General features: G+C 41.2%; 1 protein-coding gene across 3 annotated transcripts in view; it reads right to left on the bottom strand.

Moving 5' to 3' along the window:
* The window catches only part of ESYT3 (extended synaptotagmin 3), a 61,591-nt gene that overhangs the window by 13,116 nt on the left and 21,451 nt on the right, over nt 1-27,024 (bottom strand). For all 3 annotated transcript variants that reach the window (XM_067549574.1, XM_067549573.1, XM_067549572.1), the window contains exons 5-14: nt 21,027-21,093; nt 19,856-19,945; nt 16,474-16,529; nt 11,803-11,923; nt 10,123-10,284; nt 6,875-6,957; nt 4,137-4,185; nt 3,410-3,499; nt 1,882-1,944; nt 1,724-1,792 (exon numbers count right to left, since the gene is read on the bottom strand). In XM_067549574.1, coding sequence (XP_067405675.1) covers nt 1,724-1,792; nt 1,882-1,944; nt 3,410-3,499; nt 4,137-4,185; nt 6,875-6,957; nt 10,123-10,284; nt 11,803-11,923; nt 16,474-16,529; nt 19,856-19,945; nt 21,027-21,093 — 850 coding nt within the window. The remainder of the gene's footprint in view (nt 1-1,723; nt 1,793-1,881; nt 1,945-3,409; nt 3,500-4,136; nt 4,186-6,874; nt 6,958-10,122; nt 10,285-11,802; nt 11,924-16,473; nt 16,530-19,855; nt 19,946-21,026; nt 21,094-27,024) is intronic.

The following is a 27,024-nucleotide window of genomic DNA, read 5'->3' as shown; positions in this document are numbered from 1 at the left end:
ATGAAATAATCATCCAAATCACATGCTGGTTTGAACATAAACGTAAGTTATATTCTGGGCCATTATTAAGTAACCTTTAAGTTTTGGATTTGCAAAGCTTGCTGCTGCTGCTACTACTACTTAAACACTATATTTTAATCTTCCGCCCTCAAAGCTTCATATTTAAACCAAACTGCTGTGCATTCTAGATATAAATAGATGCAGCTATTAATATAGGAGATTTTTGGGAGGGAAGACAAGTGGGGAAGAAAAAAAAGCAGATAAAGATTTTTCCCCTCAGCAAAGATTATCACATTCATACAGCTGCCCACGATTCACTGAGGCTCAGGCCTCAGAGGGGCTTTTCCTAGAATCTGGATTCACTGTGTGCATAGCTAGAGAGAGGGCCAGCCCTTGAAACTTCATGACAAGATGCACTTGCCCAGTGCAGGACAGTTCCTTCTCAGAATGGATAACATGGAGCCTCCAGCAACCATTTTGCTATTCTGAACCAAAGTTATAGCAGCAGCCTCCAGCAGAGAGAGGGGGGGGGGGGGGGGAATCACAGGCCCACCTGGCCTATTGTTTCCCATAAAAAAAGCCCACAATGTTACTTTTAAGAAAACAGCATATCCTTCACATCAGCACCCTACCCTATCCCCGATGCTGAGGGACACCCATAGGATTCTGTTTTGACTCCTGTTGAAAGGCTGTGAGAGATTCCCCACTTACTATAGTATACAGGTAATAAAAAGGATAGAAGAAAGGCATCTACTGTCCCACTGTGAAATGACCAAAATAAGATGGGTGGGTGGAGATGAGAGATGGCAAAAGGAGAGTTAAGTCCTACATATAGGACAACAATGAAAAAATAGTATGGGGGTGAGCCTGAAAGGAAGTAGGATTTAATCCAATAGGCACAGTAATGTAGAAAGATTATAGTCTATGTTGTGAAACTCAGCACTTCTGAGGCCAACCAATCAGAAACGGGATTAACCCAAGATTGTGGGATGGATGTACAATTGGTTTGAAAGAAGAGTAATTGGGTATAGTTGATGAGATGTGTCCTGGTCTGATTACATAAAGCTAAGAGGCAGCTAGGTGCTTTACAGACACACACCACTTGTATCACAATAAAAACAAATACAATATATGAGGGGTACAGGGAATGACCTGAAGGGAGGTAGGAGGAGCTGAATGTGGTAGGGTAGCTTTGGAAACTCCTCTAACCACTAAGATAAAGGTGTTATGCTAGATTCTAAAGTGGGTGGGAAGCTGGTGACCATTTCTGAGAATAGGGAAGATGTCCCTCAGCCCATTTTGGAAAGATGGAAGTTCACAGAGACTGAATTGAAAGGATTCCATCAAAGAAGAAAGACTTAGAGTAGTAGAGATGAGGGCAGGAATTAGTCCAATGGCTGGATTCTCTTATTGTGCAAGAATGGTTTTGTGGGTTTTGTGTTTTAGAATGTAGTCGAATATTTTATTGTTTCACACTCCCTCACACAGCATTAAAACAAAATTGCAGAAAAGCAGCTGGCCGTATCCATTGGTAGAGCTAATGGAGTTATACAAGGGATGGCTCTTGGCTCTGGCCCACTGATATAGAGAAAAGTGGATATGCAGACTCCGATTCCTGACATGGTTGAAATATTTTCCTTTAGTGGAGATGAGCCCAAGCTGTTAAATATTGTGTAATGAAGCATGTGGTTTTATGTGGTGTTAAGAAAATACATGTATTTACCTTGAGGTATTTTTGGTTTTTGAACTTCTTTGCGTCGTACTCGCCATTTGAGTATTCAAAGAGATTTTTCTGTATCAGTGAAGAATATATTTTAAAATAGTTAGTGTTTGGTTTTTTTTAAGTTAGAAATAAAGGCTGCTTGTTACTTCTATACTTACCGGAAGGTTGCAAGCACTGTCCAAATAGACTATTAGCAATGCTGTGGCTAGACCATTCTTATCCTGTAAATAGCAACAACAGCAACAAAAAATCAAGGACAAAATCATGATACAGCACAAATGCACAGGGTACCTACTGATACATGAGTTGCCAGACAAACAGCTTCTCAACTTGCTTCTAAAACCTGGCATTTAAGGGCATGCAACTCAATGTCTAACTGGTCAATGAGGATTGAGGTCACATGACTAGAAACTACAGCACTGTGCGCACCAATCCTGCTCCCATTCAAATCAATGCGTGCTATTTGTCACTGAAGTCAGTGGGAGCAAGACTGGTTTCACACACAGTTAGATCCACACCCACATGCAGAGTGGAGGTGAGAAATATGAATTTGCGTGCACAAATTATAACTTGGAACAAACGCCATTTGGTCAGGCAACTGTAGACTGATGAAACCAATGACTAGGGAGAAACTGGATGTGGCCAAAAGCCAAATGCAACTGGAGTGACTTCTATCATTCATTCATTGCCATGTCATCAAGATTTGGATTAGCATAAGAATATGGCTCCAGAGCCAGCAGGTGAGGTTTTGTTCTCTATGTTTGCACATCTATCAACTTGCAGTCCACATTATCCGGATATATCTTTCCTTGTCAGATTTTCCATGTGCATTATTTAAAAACGTTAGGCACAAAATACATTAGTGAGATAACACGATCTAGTCAATGGTAATGTAAGTTTTAAGATGTGTAGCATGTCTCTAATTGTAATTGTAATACTATCTTTAACACAACTTAAAATGAAGCTGAATGGTTCAAAATGACTCAACTTCTCAAAAAAAACGTACATGGCGTGGCTGATTAAGGTTTAGTCTTCAATGTCATGACCACAGTGCTATGCAATTTCTTTGCTGGAGAACAGAGCCTCATTCAACAAGGCACATAAACATGTGCTTAACTTTATACATGGGCACAAGTCTATCCCTATTCAACAATGTATAAAGTCCCATCGACTTCAATGGAATTTAAGCATGTGCTTAAGCACTTTGGTTGAATTGTGGCATGAGGGAATACTTTTAAAAATGAGTCTGATGCAAACTGGCTCAGTAAAAGAGTACTACAGTGTTCTATAGCCACAGCCCCAAACTAGTTTCTCTGTTGGAAGTTGGTTTATGCTATGTGCTGTGGTACCATAAATGATTTGGGTGTGGTAGAAGGAAGCAGGAGGAAGAGAAAGATCATTCTTTGGGACACTGCTTTTAAATACTAACTTTTTTAAAAAGAAAGAAGGGTTGCAACATTTTCCTTATTTTAACCTAGTCAGGAATTACAGATGGGCTCTCTTGAGAAAAATACATTCAGTCTTGGGCAAAGTTCATATCTAAGCTCTGTCAAACGAATATAAGCTCCAAGTAGATTTACTTCTGGTTCATAGTTTGGTTCATAGGCTCCTTTGCAGAGTAATATCAGACTGTGATATATCATGTCTGAATGCCTTAAACAAATTAAAAAACAAAACAAAACTCACCTCATGTAGTTTTTCTTGGTCAGTTACCAATGAAAACCACTCAAGTTTTAAATGCACATGTCCCCTTGCAGTCTTATTTAAGGGAAACCACTAAGTGAAGAGAATAAAAGAACAATCTGTTTGCAGAAACATTCTGTGTCACAATCATACTGTGAATTATGTACAAAAGCCAATTTAAATTGCACTCTGAGCTTGATTTTTTATGCATAAACTGACCTACTAAAGTGTATTTAGAAACAGACTCGAAACTTTAACATATTAAATAAGATACTGATCATCATCTGGAACTAAATACTAACAAGAAAAAATTCTGGAAATTGGGGAGCAGGAATCTCTGCATTGTGCTAGATTCCAGAACTAAAAGTGTAATAGTAAAATTTATTGTTTCTTCCCCCAGGAAGAAATTTTTAACTAAAATGTATTTAGAGACTTAGACAAAAACATTCAGGACACTGTGCCTATGCAACACAAATGCAAAATAGCACTTCAGAGTCATTTGAATTTGTACTGTCTTGGCAGACGTTACCAATTTAATTGTAAAGCCATCCCTTTGGGTATTTCAAGTTTTATGAGCAAGAGTAATCAGCTCTCACTTCTCTTTCCCGTAATAAAATTGCTAAAATAACTAACAATTTGCAAGTGTGCAGAAACGTCACTGAATGTGCAAGATCCATACTATAAACAGTAGCCACATTAACATTTGGAGAAACAGACCACAAGTCTTTACCTCATCAACAATTCCATCATTCATCACATCAGCAAGGCTTATAAGTAAGCTGCAAGACAAAAAGTGAACATGTAGTAATGGGTATTGTGACACTGTATGTTTAGATGAACAGCATATATTTAATTATGGACAAGAGATGGATTTCATTGTTTCACCAAACAAATCTAGATTCACGTACAGAACAAGAGCTACACATTACCCTTAGCACATGTAACTGAACGTGCTTGCCTTTTATGCATCATCATCTTGTTGAAACACTAACATGCATCTGAAGGGACCTTTGAAATACATCACTCAAATGTCCCTCATTTCAGGCATCACTTATTTTAATCTGTTACCTACGTTCCACACAAATTTGGTGGCCCATCATTGTTAGTGCTCAGAGTTATTTGATTGTAATCAAATCACAAAACTGCAGGTTTAGAAACAGAATTTGGACTAAAGAAATTAATCCCTCAGTGTTAAGTTTCCTGCATGAATAAATTTGTGTATCCCTCTGTATTAACAATTGGACCCACACATTTACTCTAATTGTGAGCTCAACTGTAAAAAGTGAGTGGAAGTTGATAAAATGTCACCATCTACAACAAATGTTGATGGGAAAAAGGTGCAAATGGGAGACAGACAATTAGTACAAACAAAAAGGCCTACTGATATAATTCAAGGACTCTGCTAAGATCATGCCTGGTAAACAAGAAAAGTGTGGAACTGGTGTGTCAGAAATTAGGCCTAATTGGAAGACTAAGTAATAAGGGGATGGGCTATTCCACACATCACTCCCTTTCAGAGGCAAATTAGCAGAAGAGAAAGCTGTCTGCTAATCACTGCAATGAGCTCTACCTTCATGGCCATCCCCACTGTCTCCTGGAACCCTGGCATTATCCATAATGCAGTTGGGCCCTCATTGTCCTGATCCTAAGAGATGTGCTGACCAGACCATGAGAGAGAGGAGCCCGGATGACATTGCCATCTCCAACTGGCTCTGACTAAATATCAACCCCCACCTGCGATGTGAGACTCTCTGTCTGACACTGACAGTGTGTTCTGTTCTTTCCTCACCTGACTTCTCTTTATCTCACTCCTTTTCCCTCCTGTCTAATAATCTGGATTAGCTGCAATGACCGTATATTTTGCAACACTGCTGTAAACCTGTGACCAGAAAGGCAGCTGACAGCAATGTCCTGAACAGCCTGATGCAAGGTCTCAGAGTGGCTAATAAAGGACTGTGCGCCTTGCCTGTGTTTCTCCAGCAGTGAGAAAGTCAACACCAAAGACAAAAGTTGTTTCTCTTTGATGTTCTTTCCCCCCCACCTTGTGTGCGCACGCATGTGCTCCTTGTTTTGTCTTCTAGCAAATGGGATCAGGCTTTAGCAGCAGTAACCGCTCCAGCCTACGTCAACTAACTTGCTCTTTTTCCTAAAAGGACAGAGATTACCATTTTTAATACTGTACCATTTAAGAAACTGTCAAACATGGGAGATTCCCTCTACAAACTATCCAGCTAAAGAGAAAGGGAACAAGGGATATGGTTTAAAAATAAAAACAAAAAACACCCTTACTTAATACTTCCCATTTCAAATGCTTGAATGATTTTTCCTTCTTTCTGTATCTTCAATAAAAGGTTACAAACATTTGTAATGGTGTGTTTTCCATAGTTGTAAGCAGGCTACGGTCTCTGCATACCGAACCCTGAACTTGGTTTGATACTGTTGCATGTTGGACAGTGACAAGCTCATGTTAATACCTTTAATTCTTTGGGCCCATTTATTTAATCAAAATTAATACAAACATCTCACGTTGGGTCTTTGTCATACGTTGCATCCTATCTTTAGGTGACGGCAAATTGAGTAGTACGCTTTGAAGTGCTGCATAAATGGAAGCACCTCTTCTTAAGAAGCCAGCTTTGACGTACTATGCTTAGGCAGGTGGGATTTGGTTCTTCTCCGTTTTCTGCAAAGCTTCCCCTAATGTTTTGCCATCTAAGAGTGCCACATTGACTACCCTGTCCATCCACAGGACGGATATAGCTCAGGAAGTAGCAATGCAACTTTGCCCGGCACACTTGATGTAGAGAGCTGGCAGACCTTTAGCTTCTGGTCATTTCAGAGTCTTGGTCTCTTCAAGGAAGGTCAAAGTGCCAGTTGAGGTGTTTTTCTGTGTGACCGGGACCCCTCTCCATTAGGAACCTGACTGAGAGCATCCCATTAGTTTCACACGCATCAGTGATAGGACAACATCCAAATGTTGTGGCAATGGGTTTGAACTATAGCATAGCAGATTTAGATTAAATCTCAGGAAAAGCTTCCTAACTGGAAGAACATTAGGACAATGGAACAGACTACCTCGGATGGTTGTGGAAGCTTCTTCCTAGGAAGTTTTCAAAAGGAGGCTGGATAACCATCTGTCTTGGATGGTTCAGATACAACACATCCTGCATCTTGGCAGGGGGTTAGACTAGATGACCCTTGCAGCCCCTTCTAACCCTATGATTCTATGAAATGTAGGGACTTCATTCTAATTAGTCTGGGATGGATTGGAACTAGAAACCTAGAGGAGGAAGGCTCCATCCCCCACATTATTTTACAAGCAGCAGCTGCGTTTCTCATGAGATTTACATATCTCACTGAGCAACCACCACTGAACTATCTATGCCTTTAATCTTACAAGGGATTGGTTTTTAAAAATTGAACATACATGTACTATTGAAGAGGGGAAAAAAAAGAAATTATGTGTATCACCTGCCCAGAAAGTCATCTTTATCTGGATCTTCATCATACAAGTCCACTTCTAAGTCCTGGCCAGGCACTTCATGAACAACAAACTGTAGGAAAAGAATAATTATAGGATTTGCGGACAAATATTCACATGCCACCTTCTTAACAACCTCAGGCTATTGATAAGAATGCAGCACTTCCCACGGTATACTGAGAAAACACAGACAAAGCAGCTCACCTTAATAACAGCACTTGGTTCTACGCTAATGCAGGATCAGCATAAGCATGATTTTTTTTTTTTTGGTTAGGGATTGGCTTAAGTCAATGGCTCTCAACCTATCCAGACTACTGTACCCCTTTCAGGAGTCTGATTTGTCTTGCATACCCCCAGTTTCACCTCACTTAAAAACTACTTGCTTACAAAATCAGACAAAAATAGAAGTGTCACAGCATGCGATTACTGAAAAATTGCTTACTTTCTCATTTTTACCATGTAATTATAAAATAAATCAATTGGAATATAAATATTATACTTACATTTCAGGGTATAATATATAGAGCAGTATAAACAAGTCATTGTCTGTATGAAACTTTAGCATGTACTGACATCGCTAGTGATTTTTATATAGCCTGTTGTAAAACTAGGCAAATATTTAGATGAGTTAATGCACCTCCCCCCGAAAACCTGTGTACTTGCAGGGGTACATGTATCCCTGGTTGAGAACCACTGGCTTAAGTCATAGTTGACAGAAGATGTTACCTGGGGACACTATTATGCCATGTTTACAAGAACAGAAGGAGAGATAGCCAGCAAGTGTACAGAGCAGAATCAACAAGCTTTCCATTTTGGGACAACTATAAGTAAGGTTGCAATATGGTTGACATTTAAAGCTGAATTTTGCATCTTGTCTAAAATTCACATATACTCAGATCAGCTTGAAATGTGATGTGTCAGTTCAGAGACCGGGATTAAGTTTGCAGGGCAAATATCAGCTCATTTGATTAACGGGTTCCCAAGATACACTATTTTTATGTTACTAACTGAACTGATCAGTTAACTAGGGTGTATCTGCTCCAACACAATTAGGCCAGGGGAATCACAGAATCATAGAAATGTACGGCTGGAAGGGGCCTCGAGAAATCGTCAAGACCAACACCATGCACTGAGGCAGGACCAAGTAAACCTAGAGCATCCCTGACAAGTGTTTGCCTAAAAGGTTCTTTAAAATATCCAGGAATTGGGATTCTACAACCTCCCTTGGAAACTGATTCCAGCGCTCAACGACCCTTATAGTTAGAAAGGGTTTCTTTATATCTAGCCTAAATCTCCCTTGCTGCAGATTAACCCCACTGCTACTTCCCCTACTTTCAGTGAACACTGAGAATCATCGATTCCCATCCTCTCTCTAATAGCCCTTAACATATTTGAAGATGATTATCAGGTCCCTCCCATCAGTCTTCTCTTCTGAAGACTCAGCATGCCCAGTGTTTAACCTTTCCTCATAGGTCAGGTTTCCTAAACCTTTCATCAATTTTTGTTACTCTCCTCTGGACTCTGCAATTTGTCCACATCTTTCTTAAAGTGCAGTGCCCAGATTTGGACACAGTTCTCCATTTGAGGCCTCACCAGTGCTGAGTAGAGGAGCACAATTACCTCTCATGTCTTACACATGACACTCCTGTTAATACACCCTAGATTGTTAGGCTTTTTCACAATTATATCACGTTATCAACATTGTCCAACTCATTAATGGAAATATTGATTAGTACTAGACTCAGAACTGACCAGCGTAGGACCCTACTAGATATGTACTACTCCCTGTATGAGTGGAAGCCACTGATAACTACTCTTTCAGTACCATTTTTCAACTGGTTGTGCACCCACTTTGTAGTAATTTCATCTAGACCACACTTCCCTGATTTGCTTAGAAGGACATATGGGACTGTGTCTAAAGCCTTACTAAAATCAAGATATATCACATCTACTGCTTCCCCTTATTCACTAGGCCAAAAGATCAAAGAAAGAAACTAGGTTGGTTTGGCATGATTTGTTCTTGACAAATCCATATGGGCCATTCTTTATAACCCTATTATCCTCTAGGTGCTTGCAAACTGATTATTCAATAATGTGTTCCACTATCTTTCCAGGTATCAAAGTTAGGCTGACTGGCCTATAAGATTCCAGATTTTTTTTGCACCCGTTTTAAAAGAGAGGTACTATGTTCGTCCTTCGTCAGTCCTTCTCAGCAGTCCTCCATGAATTCTCAAAGATAATTGCGAATGAAGCAATCTGGGAACCAGCTAGTTTAAGTATCCTAGGATGAATTTCATCAGGCCCTATCAACTTGAATTCAGCTATCTTATCAATATGGTCTAGCTTTTTCTTTCCCTATTTTGGCTTGCATTCCACCTCCTAAGTATGTGGTCACCTCTAACTTTTTTATATTGAGAAAATGCAGACAAAGCAGTTAAGAGAAACAAAATAGGCATTAAACACCTCAACATTCTTGATGTCATTGATTATTAGCACTTCTTCCCCGCTAAGTAAAGGGCCTACACTTCCCTTTGTCTTTCTCTTACTCCTAACGTATTTAAAGAACCTCTTATTGCCTTTTATGTCTCTCGCTAGCTGTAACTTGTTTTGTGCCTTAACCTTTTTGATTTTGTCCCTACATACTTGTGCTAGTCTTCTGTACTCCTCCTTAGCAATCTGTCCATGTTTCCACTTTGTAGGATTCCTTTTTAATTTTCAGGTCATTAAAGAGTTCCTAATGGAGCCATATACTGGCCTCTTACTATTCTTCCTCTCTTTTCTTCACATCAGAATAGTTTGCAGTTGTGCCTATAATACTGTCCCTTGAGAAACTGCCAGCTCTCCTGAACTCCTTTTTCCCTTAGATTTTCTTCCCATGGGACCTTACATACCAGTTCTCTGAGTCTGTCAAAGTCTGCTTTTTATGAAGTGCAATGTCCTGATTTTGCTGCCCTCACTCCTTCCTTGCCTTAGAATAATGAAATCTATCACTTCATGATTACTTCCACTGAAATTGCCTTCCAGCTTTAGATTCATTACCAATTCCTCCTTGTTGGTCAGAATCAAGTCTAAAATGGCTGCGCCCTTGCTTGCTTCCTCCACGTCCTGGAAAAAAAGTGCCCCCAATACTTCCCAAGCATTTATTGAAGGACAGAAGAAAAATGCCCAAAGCAAGTATAAATCCATACAAACAACCACTACAACTTCATATAGTTAGAAAGATCAATAGATTCAATACCTCATATATTTCATTCCAGATGGGATTAAGATTTCGTTGAATGGTCTTGCTTCGGAACTGGGCCAAGCCAACTCGAAGAATAGCATAAGGGTCAGACTTCCCCCCGAAGTGGTCTTTCTGGACAAGGTTTTCAGCTTCTAGCAGATGAACTTTTACTACTCCCTAAACAAAACAAGCCATCATAGATCAACCTGAAAACACAGGCCTCTTGATAATTACGACACATTGCCTCTTAAAATAGCTATTTCAGGTGTTGATTCCAATCATCATTTAGCTGTCATTGTATTTTGATGCAGAACATTTTACATAACAGATGTAAAACAGGAAACATCTTTAATATGTAATTTCATTTACTTATAGGAGGGCAGCTTATACAGAAGCACAATCTAACAGGCTATCTCCATATGGTTATAACTGGATAGGAAAGGCCTCTGGTTTACGTTACACTACACACCACACCCAATTATAAATAAGAACCCAATCCTGCAAGGAACTGAGTTCCTCAGTTCCCACTGACTTCACAGGGAAGTGAGCATACTCAGACCTCTCAGGAAGTGTTCCTCCTCGACAGGGCCAGAGCCTGAAAGGACAAAAATAGCATCCATTGGTAAGGCATGATGGTATGATATTTTTGGTTAGTTGTAGAGGTGGCCACTCACCTTTCATCTGGTGATTAAATGTAGGTGGAAAACAGCCATATATCTGTTCATTTTTCCTCACTCACCCAACATCTAGTATATTTGAGAGAGATTTGCATTTGACAATGTTTTGGACGAATTTTTGTAAGATTTTATTTAGTAGAAAGATTTGTGATTTTACGCCTTCCTACCTGTTACTTAAGCTCTTTCAAAGCATTATCAGATAAATCCAAATATCTTAAGAATTGCTGGGTTAATGTACAAATCAAGCACAAAGTGAAGATTTATCATATTCCTTCATTATCTAAAGCTTTAACCTGGTAAGGGAGATCACTGACTCATCTCTTAAACAAGCCTTATTTACTGTACATACAGAATATACAAAGGCCAAGAGGAACAGTTGTCCAATAGCTGCTTTTGTAACTTTAACATATGCGGGATACCATATGAAGATCAGAACATGACTCTGTAGAAGATATACTGCTACAATATAACCCAATGTGGGGTCAGAGAATAAAAGTATCTAGACATTATTGTGATGGGTACACTAGAAATACCCAAGATAGGCAAATATCGTTTCTCTCTACCCCCACCCCCATCAACTACTGCCATAGCATTCAATATCCAGCATCTTTAGCAGCATTTGCTCAGGTTTTGTCTGCAACTTTGAGCTGACTTCATTCCATTTTAATAGACGTGAATGGGAGAGGAACATTGGTTGGTATTATATAACGTATGAGCAGGCTTCCCCTAAAGTTGGGGCACCGCACCACAATTCAATATTGCAGTAATTTGTATTTTCAATCTGAACCATCTGAGCAGATGCCTGCTATCATGCTTCAAACAGTTTTGTTAGCTGGACAATGTCAACTGGGGTCTTGTCCAAGGCAACCAAACTTGTGACAACAATCCTAGTTCCCAGAGTTTAGAGGTTGATGCATTAGACTGCTATGTACACAACTCATTTATCCCCAGCCTCAGCCATAGCATGTTCAGTTGATTGTGTGCCAATGTATTATGTCATCCAGCACTGAAAACTCACATATGGGATAGGGAATCGCAGTTGGGAAATTTTCATGTTCTTTTTCAATGGAATTGTGATTCTGTTTGGTAACACCAGCCGGGCAGCAATCAGGTCTTGGATTATCGTGTCTGACATGAAACTGAAGGGAAAATTTAAAACAAACAAAAACAAACAAATAATGATTTCAGTTACAACAAAAAACATTGCAAATTTTATCATTCTCCCTCTCCACGCCATGAAAGAGAATGCCTTTCTTCCTTTGACAGTTAAAGGACTAAGAGTTCAGTCCTAACCTCTGATCTTGTTCTTGTTCATCCATCTGTGTGCACAAGGGCATAAAATTTATGTGCGCACAGGCATAAGAATTGGATGGGCAAATCCAGAACTGTGCATAAAAGTGGCTATTTGCATGCACAACTGCAGTGCGGTGCACCCAAATCTTGCAGTTACAAAGGCTGGCTGGAAATTTGACCATAGATGACTATAAATAATGAAAAAGAGGATACAAAAGATGAGGCAGGGTCAGATGGAGGGGGGAACAAGAGGTTCAAATCTGGGACTCTTTTGCACTACCTCTGGAATACACACACACCACAAACCGTGGTGACAGTCCACGTGGGCATGGAGCATGCACGTTCATAGTGTTTCCACAACTTTGGAGTATGGAGAACTAAACCGGTGACCCAACTTCACATCAGCATAAAATGACAGTTTCTGACCTTGGATCTATACATGAGGCCATGGGTGACTTCAGATAGAGCCTGTGTGTAGAATTTGATTCCACCCTTATCTTTATCTTGAAAGTTGTCGGACAGAGCCCTGCAGACTGAAGCCCTATATGTATCCCCAGAATAAGCACTGCATGTACAGTAATATGAGCTTTTCCTATCTTTCCTTACCACCTTGCCTTAATCCATAACTCAAGAAATAGCTACTTTTAGGCAATTCAGCTTCCATTAGCCATTCATCCTTTAAGCTTCTCTACTAAGACTGCCTGAAAGGGAACTATGTATGAGGGTGCTTTTTGTGACACAAGCCAATTATTGGCATCTTGACTCCAATACTACCCTTTCCTAAGCCAGATTTATTGAAGAGCAAGGTAGTAACACTACTGTAAATCAGAAGCAGAAGCCAGGCAAAATTCAAAGAAGAAATTAGAAAAAAAAACCAAAAATGTAACAAAACAAAAAAACCCACACATCAGTGAGGGGGCTTAACCATCGAACAATGGACCAATGTCCCCTCCCAGTCCTCTGGGTCTTCATACGTTATAAAAAATTAAAACCAAAAAGGCACAAGCTCCCCCTGAATTTGCTGGGTTTCATTATATATTAAGAACCAATGTCTGAAAACAGAAGCCAGAAAAATTCGAATGGGAAACAAGACACGCATCTTTCAGCAATAAGAGTGATGAACCATTGGAACAAACTATCAAGGGAAGTGGTGGATTCTCCATCTTGTGGGGTCTTCACAGCAAGACTGGATGCATTTCTGGAAGATATGCTTTAGTCACAGGGTTCAGTACAGGAGTAACTGGGTGAAGTTTAATGGCCTGTGATATACAGGTTAGACTGGATAATCTGGCCTTAACCTCCATGGAATCTATGAAATGCAGTAAAATTAATGCTTTTTTGATCTTTCTATTTTAGCCTCATACCTGGCCCTCTATTGCTGTATTTGCAGAACAGGCATTTGACCTACCTCCACATAGTCAGAAGTGTATAGGAAACATACATTTTAGTGCTCTCCACTTACTAATGGTGAACGAAGCGCTTTGAATGAATCACAATTTGGCATGAACGTGTCTGTATCTACCATTCTGGGGGAAGACTGAAAAAAGAAACAAACCCCAGCACCACTCCCTCCCCACCACAAATATCTAGAACTTTCACCCGTCACGCTGGCTGGACATGGGGGGGGGCCCTTGAGGTGTATCCAGGAGCTCGGATTACTCCCTTCTACAGCAATCTCACGTTGGGGGTGTCACGCTGGCTGGATTGTGTATGTGTGTGTGTGTGTGGGGGGGATTTATTGTATTATTTAACATCAATAGATCAAAATCATAGTAATTCATGTAAGATATGCCATGTCAGGTACTGTTAGAAAGGCTATAATGTGCTAAGTAAGATGATGATGTTTATGTTCATGCAGTGTGTGTAATGGAAGTTATGGATATGTTTGAGATATCTGTATTTCAAATTGTGCTGTCTGGGTCACACCCCAGACAGAATGGCTGCAGAACAAAAGCCTGCTTGATGGCCCATTAAGAAATTCACAGGTGCAAGGGGCCCAGAGGGAGAAGCCAGGGATATACCTGATGAGTCACCAGGACTTGCTCATGTGACTCTGGACTCCATTTTGGTTCCTGTGAAATTCCACAAGCAGCATGGCAAGGGCCAGAGGACTTATAGGGCAGAGGCCTGGGATCCATTTTGTCTTTAATCCTGTTCACCTTTCAGCCACCTATCTACCTCTGGATCAATTCATCTGCAACTGAACTGAAGCTGTGAAACAAAGGACTGAGACCCCTCCAGGTACTGGATGTGCACCAGATGGACCGTACAAGCCTGCAAACTCCACAATTCTACTAGAAACCTGTTGTATATGTACTTTCAAGTCATTTGTATGTGTCTGATTGCTTTAATCCTTTAACATTTCTCTTCTTGTTTGTTCCTTTCTTTTTATAATAAACCTTTAGTTTTAGCTGCTAACGGATTGGCTGGCAGCGTGGTATTTTGGGTACGTTCTGAACTTATATTGATCTGGTGCTGTGGCTGACCCTTTGGGTTCAGGGGGAACCTTTCTGGTAAAGAGCATAGAGTTTAAATAACTGATCTCTTTTCTGGACTAGTGGGAGCCAGAGATTGGAATGCAGTAAAGGGGGCTGTGTGTATTTTTATGTACTGGCTTCTTGATAACCAGTGTGGGGAATAAGCAGCACTGTTTGTAGCTGGTTGGGAAGGCTGACTTCAGTGTCACCCACCAGTGTTGGGAGAATCTGCTCTCCTTTTACAGCCTGCCCTGATCTTGGCATTTTCAGGTGGCTACCCTAGGCATGGAAGGGTCACAACCCCATTGCTGAATGAAGTGATAACACAAAGAGGAATATGCGGGATAAGACTGTTCCATGATCTGGTCACAGTTTGACTAGAACAGAATGCTGGAATCCCATTTCCTTCCCACTGTGAATGCAGAGCTCACAGATTGAAAGATCTCAGGGTCTGAGGACAGGACCGTGATTTTCTACCTAAACCCCCATCAACAGAAAAGTTATGAAATGACTGGAGCTTGTGAATTTTGGCAATGACCCGTGTCCAACAACGCAGGCTTTTAAACAAGTAAATCGCTAGGCAAGATTTCGTATTTCTTTACACGTCCCCATAAATCAGAGTCATTCAAAGGAAGAGTTCTGGCTCAACCTGTCTTTCGGCGTGTTTCACATCCAGGCACGTTTGTTCATAAGGCTTTCACAATCAGAGTGTTTCTATGCTTAAGTCACTACAAGGGAAGCAGGAAGGAGTGAAGCATGAAGGCTCTGGCGTTTTGCAGGCAGCCAAATTAATGGTTGCTTATAACTGTGCAGTACGTACAGCCCTTTCCTGCATGGTTAAGAGAATTTGCATTAGAAAGGAAAAGAGATTAGTTCCCAAGTTAAAAATGACGTCTCCCACAGCAAACACTGGGGGGTACAGCTGCTATGGCCTCAACTGGAGCTCTCATTGAGTAGCATCACAGTCCCACTTGATTCATGGGAGTAAGCTGCTACTCAACACGCACAAGCATGTCTGCATCTGATTCTAAGCGTTTTTCAGTAGGGGGAGGAGAGATGGAAAAGCAGCCTCCAAAAAAACATTTTTAGTTTAAAAAAAAAAAAGTGACTTGTGAGTAACCAATTTGTAGGTTACTTTTCTTTCTATGTGACTTGTAAAGCTTCCTGCTTCAGCTGAAGGAACTCAGAAGCAGGAAGTGCATCTTTCTTCCTGGTGAACAGCTTGAAAATCCAGAGTAATGGAACCAAACAGAGAGATTTGCACACTCATTGTGTAAGTTAAATATAAACAATCAACCAACCAGCCATTTGGGACGGGCAACTTGTGCTTCTTTTGGGAATCTGAGGGGTGAGGAGATTATCTGTTGTGGGGAAAGGAGGGGAATTTCTGCTGTTCTGGATTTTGTTGTTGATTTAAAAATGGATTCCCTGATTAAGAAAACTACAATAGAGCACATGAACCCCAGGGTAGGTGGCTTATGTTTGTTTACCTCAAAATAAAAATAAATACAGCATGCAAATCTCTTTATTCTGGAGGCCTGTCATTATAAACCATCAATGTACAATAATTTTTGCAGGCGCAGAAAGGAAGGCTTGCTTTTTAAATGTAGGCCTTGTTATGCCCTTATTGTCTTTTGCGAATTTGCACAGGAGATTTTACTAGCCTTAATACTTCCATCATGAGCCTCAAACATGATGAAATGGTAGAAAAGCAATTCTGAAGCCTGCAGTAGAGCTTTGAGTTTGGATTTTGTAGATTGTTCAGCTACTATTGTTATGGACAACAGTATTATAAAGCCCTAAGATACATAGTTCTTGAAAATCCTTTGGCTCAGATTCTAGAGAAGGGGGTTAATTTCTATACCATTTTTTCCTATTTCTTAAAAAAAATGAAAATAAAAGAGAAAGTGAACACTCACCTAATTCCTGGGGCATCTAGGAGGTTGGTCAGTCCTGCCCAGTTGACTTCCAAGTGCTACAGTAAGCAGAACCCCCCCGAAATTGAACCATATAAATGAATTTGCAACAAATGATTAATGAATCTAAAAACACAAGACATATCCAGCTAGTTAAAGAAAACTATCCTGAACTAATAACTGGATTATGTGTACACCTAAAAACCAATGGATGAGAATGAGTCATTTCCTCCTTCATTTGAACTGCCAACACCTGGAGTCAGTGTTTCTTTGGGCCTTATCCTCCAAAGACTTAGGAACATAGGAATTGCCATCTTGTCTCAGAGCAGCAGACTTGTTGGTCTAGTATTCCCTCTCTGAGAGCAGCCATTGCTGGGCGCCTCACACAAAGATGCAAGACATCCTGTAGTGGAAACTGGGGAGGGTAGAAGGGGTCATCCACCCCATCAGGGAAGTTTCCTCATGATCCCATCAGCTAGCTGTTACCTCATGCCCTGAAGCATGAGTGTGTACAGACTGTCCAAACTTGTGTGACGTTTGTATTTCTAATTACTCAGGAAGGAGATTGCCGCGTGACAGAACGCACAGACATGAGATAAGTTAATTGATCACCTGCTCACTTCCCATCCAAATGCCCGAGCAGCTTCAGAGAGCTATCATTAAAAAAAACACCTCAATATGTCAGAGTATTGTTTCCTCCTCCTGTACACCAGTTATTCTGCCCTGCGACAGTAACAGTTTTCCTATACCTAAAAAAACCCCACAGCATCAAAATCCATTACTTCACAGCTCTGCTGAAATGCAGAATTCCTCTTCTATTTGGACAGCTAGGAAGAGCTGTTTAGTGATACCAGATCCAATTAAAACAATGGGCTTTACATTCAGAGGGATTTAAAAAGAAAAGAGAACCCTAATAACAAGCATGCTAACTGAGTGACACTGGAAATATGACTTTATGACTGGAAATGTGTCTTTAAATACTCTCAAACTATTTTAGCAGTGCCTTAAATATATATATATATATGCAGCAGCTACAGAACATGCTTCCAGGCAGCATGGTATAAAGGTTTTCTGTGGGTCATCCCAAAATGAACATCGATGAATCACTGCGGCTTCACCACTTGTAAGTATTGTGACTGCCCCCAACTCATAGCGATAAAGCTAGAATACTACACTCACCATCCCCACAGATTAACTAGGAATCACAACCATCAGCCTGCAGGCAGGTGTCCTCAACTGGCCTGTCTCTTGTGATGTTGCTCACAGATCCCTTCAGAAGAATAAATCAGGGACTTTGCACACTTCCTTTGCTAGAGACTAAGGAATCAAGTCCCCTACCTCCCTTCCCGCTCCCCTCCCCCCACACACACACACACCCTGGAGTACACCTTCTCAGTTTGCAGCCATTCTCCAACTGCATCATGCCACCTTGAACGAGAAATGCATTCAGAAAACACATTTCTGGGTGGCTAAGGTGACCCTGCCACGTCATATATGAGTGCTTCCCAGAACACGGCCGAAATGATAAAGGCAACCCAGAACACTCAGTCCAGAGTAGCAAAACTAATTGCTCAGTACAATAACTCTCTGGAAACACCTCTCCGGAAAGGCCTTAGAAAACAGGTTTTACAGTGAGCCCAGAGAGGGCTGGACTTCCATGGATCCTCATGCAAGCTCAGACTAGACCAAAGCAGCTGGGTTTGTTTGAAACATGACTAAGTACTTCTCTCTTATATGGAATACAGCAAAAGATTTACAGGTATTTGAACTGCATGTTTGCAGTTCATCCTCAATAACTGCTGTCACTTACTCCCCTTTTTGGATCATAAATATGACATTTTTTATGTCCCTCTGTGGTACAGCTGCTGATAAAACTAACTTTTCTGATCAAGTTTGGAATCTATTTGAAATGTTAAAGTCTAGCACTGCCTACATATCGTGCAGTCCAATTTACTTTGCATTGCCTTGTACCCACCCACCCAACCCCTTCCTTTGGAGCAAAGATGGACTTGAACCAAACAAAACCCACAGAGAGCCAAAACACTCCATTTCTAATTTTTAAATTTGCATTTTACTAGCCTATGTACATTTCCTCTACTAAGCCTCTACTCCAAGGGTAAGATCCTCAGCTCATGTAAATGGTATAGTTACACCAGCTGAGGATCTCGCCCTGAAAACTAAGTTCTTTGAGGCACAGAAAAGACCTTATTTCCTTACCATCTACGCACTAATCCAGTTGAGTAATGCAAGGACCTTTACTAACGCATGCCTTTTCAGTCAGAAGTGTGGATCTCATGTTTGCTTCACTCTGTTGCTCAATGGGATTTTCCTCCTGCCTATGCACCACTTATGCCTTTTCTTGGATTTTGTTTTGCTTTCAGTCTTGCCAGCAGCAATACATCCAACACAATTTTTGTCTTACTGAACTGTTGCCAAAGTTACTCGGAGCCCAGGACCAGCTGCCATCTCATACAATTAGTAGATTGCTGGGGCTGATCATTCCTTTCCTAGTTATGTACAATATTAGTTGTATTGCTTAAAATATTCTAATGTTGGTAAATACTGGTGTCTTGGTGTACCTTCTTCCAGCACCATGGCCAACCTATACAGTCATTCTAATTATACACCTACCACAGTATCTGCTTTAGTCTGTGACTACAACAGAGGGACACACTAGCAATAATTTCTTCAAGTTTTAATGCAGATCAGAAATCCACTCCCCAGATGTCAATAATCAGCTCCACATCTAGCCTCCTCCCCACGGACACGTTCTTCGTAGCCTACACCAGAGACCACTGGATGGTCCCATGGTAAGTACCCACGACTCCTTATAATCCAAAAAGACAGTGAGCAAAATTCTGCTGTTGCAACCATGCAACACACTGAATTCAGTGGTGTTGTGTGTGGATAGCAATAGAATTTTGTCTCATCTATTACTATGCTACAATCACTAGGAACTTAAAGTATCTTCATTATAACACTGATTGGCACCTAAACTGGTTGCATTTATTAACTGTATTAATATCTACCAATTGTCTTGCAATAAAAGGCATATTGACAGACTGTGTATCACACAGTCACTAGGGGAATCTGTCCACCCATAGAATCCAAGGACTAGCTTGTCAGCGCACGCGCGCGCACACGCGCACACACACACACACGCGCGCACACACTTCATCATATTATCTAGGTCTCTAAAAAGAGAAACACTCATTTTTAAAGCAAATTATTGTTCAAAATTCTATTTTAAGTATTACATATCAGGCAGGGAAATAACCAAGCTACTACTGATGGATATTTAAAACTCAGATTGGCCCTCACTGTCACATCATGAACCAATATCAAGAGTCAGTCAGGCTGCAGAGCGAATTCACCACAGACTTACCGGTTTTTGAATAAAGAACATTGTCACGGCTCCAAAGAAAGGCACATCTGTCATAAGAGGTTCCAGTATCACCCGTAATGTTCCATGCAACTGTGAACAGAAAGGAGGAAGGAAACTAGTTTGAAGGTAAGCCAGGAAAAACCTGAACGCCTGCCTCGTTTAGGGAGATGGGGGCTTAAAGCACACAAACAGGACATGGAAATCTAGACTTATGGCTCTAACATCGATGCTCCATATCATATGATAAACTTCTCTTCAAAACCCACTCACTATCAGAGTCCCATACCTCTCTTATCCAAACAATGAAGTCATAGAGCATTTATCTTTTCTAACTTTGGTGGAAATCTTGGGCTGGAACATCTGCTTGGTTTGTAATGAGTCATGTTAAGAGGCAATCCAAAGCAGAACCATTTTCAGTGGAATTTAAAACAACACAAACATCAACACATTTCTAGTGATCTTAGGTGCGTTTGAAAAATGTGTCCAAGAGTCTTACGATCCCAAGACAGATTGAAACTCGGGCTCCTAAATGTCCAAGTCACTTTTGAAAGTGGAGCTTTTGAGAATTTTACCCCTGACATTTTGTAGAATCTTGTTTTCACAAAGCTGAAATTTGGAGCCTAAATTGATTTAAATCTATCCCAGTAATACTGGGATTAACTATGTTGGGACACCACTGCCCTTTACTGGACAGAATCAACACTTCTCCCCTGTGTGTCTGAGATCACATATTGCTAATGGCAAATGCGGAGATTTTCCAAACAGGTCAAAGGGAGCTGCTTATCTAACAACCCTTCGCTCCTTTGAAAATCCTAGCCTCAGTGTAACTCCATTACTTCAAGTAGCACAGGGCCTGTGCTTACAGCCTGGGAGGTTCAATCTTCTCCCTCCACAGTCACTGTGAAGTTCCAAGAGGTTTAATACCACCTCACTATTTTATAGTGCTTTTTATCTGCAAATCTCCAAGTGCTTTCCAGAGGAGGTAATTCATGCATGGAGAAACTGAGATGCGAGGCCGTGAAGTGACTTGTCCAAAGTCACCCAACAGGCCAGTGACAGCATCAGAAATAGAACCAAGGTCTCCTGACCCCCCAGGCTCATGCCCTAACCACAGGGCCACACTGCCTCATTATAAAATACATCATCAAGCGAACATCTGCATTATACCCACCTGTATTCCTTTCACTCCTCCTTTAAATTTTGATACTTCCATGTGAATCTCGCAGTCCCCTATATAACTGAGAGAAAGTTCTCACGTTATTCCAGTGTTTGCAATACCCACACTTGAACAAAATGGAGCTGTAAAGAGTATAAGGGAAATGAGCATATCTACCCTAACACAATACTGAGGAATCGGATGGATTTGTATGCTGCTGAGAAAAGCTCAGCTTCTTAAACAAAAAGGTTGGAATTTTTACAATTACTATAAACCTAAATATCAAGTGGGATGTCAGCACAGCAGTGACATGGAACAGCGTTTTCATTTCAAGCTTAATTCTTCAGTCTGGGGCCTGGAGAGGACAGAGTGTGCTCATTCCTACTAAGGGAATAATGAAGACTATTGGGGTCCAAAGGAGTAAAGAAACAGCATGGTGCTCTCCGGTAACCACTACTAAGGCTCTGGATCCTGCACCCAAAGCCATGAAAACAGACTCCTGTGCCCATGCAGAGCCCCACTGAACTCAGAATCAGAGCCTAATACACAATCACTTCTCTTGGCTCATGGCGCACTTTTCATGTCTTCACAGCTGGCTGGGCCAGAGATGCCCCATACAGATGCAAAAATCAACCCTGAAAATAACCCAGCAGCCTTGAGGCTGACCCATAAAACAGTCAATGGGTCAATTATTGGTCAGTTACCACTGAGAGTATCAGACCCAGAATAAAATGAATGCAGAGTGCGATAGTTTTGGAAGTTGAGAAGAATCTGAAAACAAACTATTAATACCGTTCACGGTAAGACAGTTTCTTGATTTTTAAAACATGGCTGTCATATGCACAGTGGTTTTCAAATATGATTCAAGATTCTGTTTAGCCCAATATTAAAAAAAGACATCTGAGTAAGTCCCAGACTTTAATAAATTTAAGCAAATTCACAAGATATTGCAGGCTCTAGATAAAGAATGCTTTTCGGATTTGTACACCCACAAGACCAAAGCACACAGCCTATTTAAACCCTGGTAAAATTTGAAAAATGAACCAAACAAAATGCCATGCAATGTATTTACCTGGGGAAGGAGTGAGAGGAGCAAAACGTTTATCAGATTAAGAGGTTTATACTATAAAGATTGAAAACTCTAATGTTATAGCATTGTAATTTTGCATGTCACCTGACAAGATATACTGAAAATTAATATTGGTTTATCTTGAGTGACAGTCACATTACCAGATAGCTAAGAATTTTATTTTAAACAATTATGCATTTCTACAAATATCAATTTCGGCCCCTATTTTGCAGTTCTTACTCAGGCAGATAATCCCTCTGACTAAAGAGCCCAGAGGAAGGCCCAAAGAGAGCCCCTGAATTTGCAACAAACAGTAGGAATGGAAATGCAGCTGTCACTAGGATCTGATGCAGAAGACACTGCTTTGGTTTATAAAAATCCTTTGTCTTTTTGCAGAATCAGAAACTCTTCCAAACACGAATATCTTTTATTTCTAGCAACCACTTAGCTGCAGAACTATGGTTAATTTGCTCACAGAATATTCTTTCCCAACAAAGATTTGTCTGACAAAAGTTCTCATGTGGAACATTCAGCGCAATTTGTACCATCAGATTTTTATTACCGTTTAGCTGTTCTAAATCATGGTTACATACGAATTGCCGTGCCAGGTCAGATCAGATCAGAGGTCCACCTCACCCACCGCCCAGTCTCTGACAAAGGCCAGTACCACATGCTTCACAAGACAGTGCAACAAACTCTGCTATGGGGAGTTAGGGAATATCTTGCCCAAACAGGGAGTTTCTTCCCAATCCCCCTCAAAGGTTGGTTTATGCCTTGAGGCATTATCTTTTCTAATAGAATGGATGGTCACCATCCATATGAATGTCTAATTTAGTATCAAATCTTGACCTAATATCTTGTGGGAATGAGTGCCAGGGGTTTCTTATGCATTATTAAAAAGCAATTCTTCACATATTGAATAGGGCAGCACCAGGATACATTGTACAGTCTTTGTTTGTTGTGATGCTCTCATTATTCACAGGCCATGAATAATAGTAGCATCAACTGGGAAACTAAAAGGGATGTGTGACAGACTGATGATATCTTGGAATTTCCTGGACATACCTTATGGAATGAAGATAATTCAATGAAGTGTAACTTAAACCTTACTGAATTAGTGTTTAATTCCTTTGAGATACATGGTATTAAAATGCAATTGTGTGTGTTGTGGCATTGTATGTACCTTCTCTAGTAAGGAAGGTGAATGCTAATGAAATTCCTCCTTACCAACCTTTGAAGCCATCACCCCAGATAGAGACACATGTACTAGTTCAAACTGGATTCTCTAGAGACCAACAGACAAAGAAAAGACTTTTGGTTAAATAGCCTAAGTTTAAACTGGCTCAGGGCCTTCTTCCTGATCCAGCAAACGGACAAGACCCCTCAATTCTTTATGAAGGGTTGAAAGAACTGGGCCTACTGAGGCCTTATAAGACTGAGTGCTTGTTCTGAACTGAAGCTCTGACGAACTGGAAACCACAAGGAAATTCCTATGGTGGGGTGATGCCTGTAAGCTTATTAGCATAGGTGTAGGCTCTTTTATTGTTTGAATGTGTCTTCTCTGTAATGCTTTTTACCTTAAGAGTAAAGTAGGCTTGGTCAGAAAGAACTGTGTGGTAACATACAGATGTAGCAAACACTGTTATCAGTCTCTGAAGAGAAAGCAAGAAGGTGGAGTCTCTAACTTGAATTCTTTAAACCAGCAGTTCTCAACCTTTTTTTCCCCCGAGTACCACTCGGGCCAGGTACAGTCGGGTCAAGTACCACTTGACCCGACTGTACCTGACCCGAGTACCACTCGGGATAAAAAAAGGGAAGGGACTTGCGGCGGGGAGAGACGGGCGGTGGGGTTTTGTGGCGGAAACAATACCCGCCACCAAAACCCTTCCGCCGCTTCCGCATTTTCGGCGGCAGGGTTTCACACGGGGGGGTGGGAGGGCCCTTCCGGCGGCGGCGGATTCAGCAGCGCGCGTACCACCCAGCCTTCCGGTAAGTACCACCGTACCACCGGTTGAGAACCGCTGCTTTAAACCATGATTTGAGGACTTCAGTAACTCAGCAGCCAGTGGTTACGGGTCTATTACACGAGTAGGTGGGGGAGGTTTTGGGGTCAGGATGTCAGACTAGATCAGTGGCTCTCAACCTTTTCCGACTACGTACCGCTTTCAGGAGTCTGATTTGTCTTGCATACCCCCAAGTTTCACCTCACTTAAAAACTACTTGCTCCCAAAATCAGACCAAAATACAAGTGTCACGGCCACTATTACTGAAAAATTGCTTACTTTCTTAATTTTACCATGTGATTATAAAATAATCAACTAATATAAATATTATACTTGCATTTCAGTGTATAGCATATAGAGCAAAATAAACACATCATTGTCTGTATGAAATTTTAGTTTGTACTGACTTGCTAGTGCTTCTTATGTAACCTGTTGTAAAAGTAGGCAAATATCTAGATGAGTTGACGTAACCTCCCAGAAGACCTCTGCGTACTCCCAGAGGTATGCATATCCCTGGTTGAGAACCACTGGACTAGATGATCATGATGGTCCCTTCTAGCCTTAATATCTATGAGTAAGGTTTATTTAGGCAGACTGTCTTTGCTGGGAAATACACAGTGAAGGCAGGGAACTGTAGAGCCTGGACTTAACCTGGTCAGAAGACCGTGAGATGTGTGTCTCCATCCAAGAGAGGCTACAGTTGGAAGCTGAAAACCTGAGACCGGATGACTAAGGGGAAATACAAGAGCAGTTCCTCTGAACTGGATCTTGCTGGTTTTAAGGTATTTTACCAGTGGGATTTTCACTTCAGGAGATAAAGCAGAATTAATTCTATTGAGTGTTCAAGTGAAAGCACAACCTCAGAGTTTTCCAAAAATTTTTGAATTACCAAATCTTTTGCAAAAAAAGTCTTTAAACCATCTCCTGGAGTGGGTGAAATTTTTCAAAAATTTTAAGTTCTTCGAGTGATTGCTCATGTCCCTTCCACTATAGGTGAGTGCACGCCACCATGCACGGTTCCCGGAACTTTTTTCTCCTTAGCAGATCCTGTAGGGCCAGCTCTGGTGCCCCCTGGAGCCCCGCACACATGTCTCGGTATATGAGGCACTGCTGGCCCCACGGCCCCTCAGTTCCTTCTTTCTGCCTGTGCCAGTTGCTGGAACTAGCCTTGCTCTCTGCAAGTACCATTCCCCATTGTTTGAACTCTGTTAAGACTAACTAAAGGACTACGAATAAGTAGTAGTTAAGTAGTGTTGAGTTTAGTTAGATTAGAAGCCCCAGAGGGGCTTAGAGTGGCCGGGCTATACCCGGTCACCTGGATTTAAGTCATGTGCTGATCGGAAACAAGAAAAAAGAAACAAGGTTACTTACCAGTAACTGATGTTCTTTGAGATGTGTTGCTCATGTCCATTCCACAACCCACCCTCCGTCCCTGCTGTCGGAGTTGGCAGAAGGAAGGGACTGAGGGGGCGTAGGGCCGGCAGCGCCTCATGTACCGCGACATGCGCATGGGGCTCCAGGTGGCGCTGGAGCCGGTCCTACGGGATCTGCTAAGGGGAAAAAAGTTCTGGGAACCATGCACAGTGGCGTGCACTCACCTATAGTGGAATAGACACGAGCAACATATCTCGAAGAACATCAGTTACTGGTAAGTAACCTTGTTTTCCCACCACAAAAATTTCACAAAAAAATGTTAAGTTTTTCATGAAAATCTGCATTTTCCCATCAGGTCTACTCCCTACAATCCCGCAACTTCACTCTTTAGAAATAAAGCAGCAGCCCATGCCAGCTCTAAAGATGATTCATTCATTGCATCTAAACATCACCTCTTACTATTAGTCACTCACTGGAATGACAGTCTGTCACAGTAGCTCTATGGTTCAGATGGGGTATGTATTTCCTGTTTGCATATATGTGAGTCTCTTCCCTCTGGTTTGGAGGAATCGAGTCTGTCATATCCTGCTCTGTACCAATCCGGTTTGCTCGGTTAGTAACAGATTACATGTTTGCTCGCTATTGTGCAGCTTTAGGCATTAGCTGAGCAGCCATGTATTCTTATTCTGTGATCCCTCTGTTACTTCTCCCAAAACCTGCTTATTCTTTTGCTTGACCTCTCGTTTTGTCATGGGAGAGAAAGGACTACTTCGAGGAGCTTCCATCTCGTTTAATCCATGCTGTGCCACAAAACAAATTTTTGTCTTCTCAATTTCCTTTTAAATTCTTGTGTGAACATAGTGTTAGTGTCCATTGATGGGTACTGTGGAAAAATAAAAAAAAACCAAACAAACAAACAAAAAAAAGACACCACTCATCTCTTCCGATGGGTTCACTGCAGTTGCTGTATTTATCATACACCTACCACCCAGTGGCTGTAGAAGATGGAATCACAAGCAGGTCTGTGAACAAGAGCACCCAGAGAACAATTTCCCTTCTGATTATTATATCACAGAAGGGTTTAATGTCACCAAGGACTACACATATCCTTTCCTAGAAGATAACAAGGCATTCAACATTCTTCCCATGTAAATATCTTTCCTCTGAGTTAAATACTTTGCCCTTCTATAAACACCTTTCATCTGAGCATCGTAGAGTGCTTTTCAAATGTTATTTAAGTCTTGCAATTTTGGGTGGCAGGTGGGTGAGCCTAGATTAATGTATTTAACATGGGAGAAACTGGCAGAGAGGCAAGGCAATTTGACCAAACTCATGAGGAGTCTGAAATAGGAGCCAGACTGGCTCCTACTAGCATGCTGTAACCACTGTGCGAGGCTCCCTTGGGTAAGTATATACTAAAAGGCCTTGAGCAGAAAGGTTAAGTCTACACATCAGAAAAAACAGCCACAGCAGCAAGTTTCAGAGGCCAGGTCAACTGACTCATGCCTGCACTGTGGGGTTAAAGATAGCACTGTAGATGTTCAGGCTCCAGCCCAAGCCCAAACAT

The sequence above is a fragment of the Emydura macquarii genome, unplaced genomic scaffold (genome assembly GCF_026122565.2).
Source record: "Emydura macquarii macquarii isolate MOO-44397 ecotype Brisbane River unplaced genomic scaffold, CSIRO-AGI_Emac_v2 contig_1253, whole genome shotgun sequence".
NCBI lineage: Eukaryota > Metazoa > Chordata > Testudines > Chelidae > Emydura > Emydura macquarii.
The sequence above is the reverse complement of the archived record's forward strand: the minus strand, read 5'-3'. Positions and strand labels throughout refer to the sequence as shown.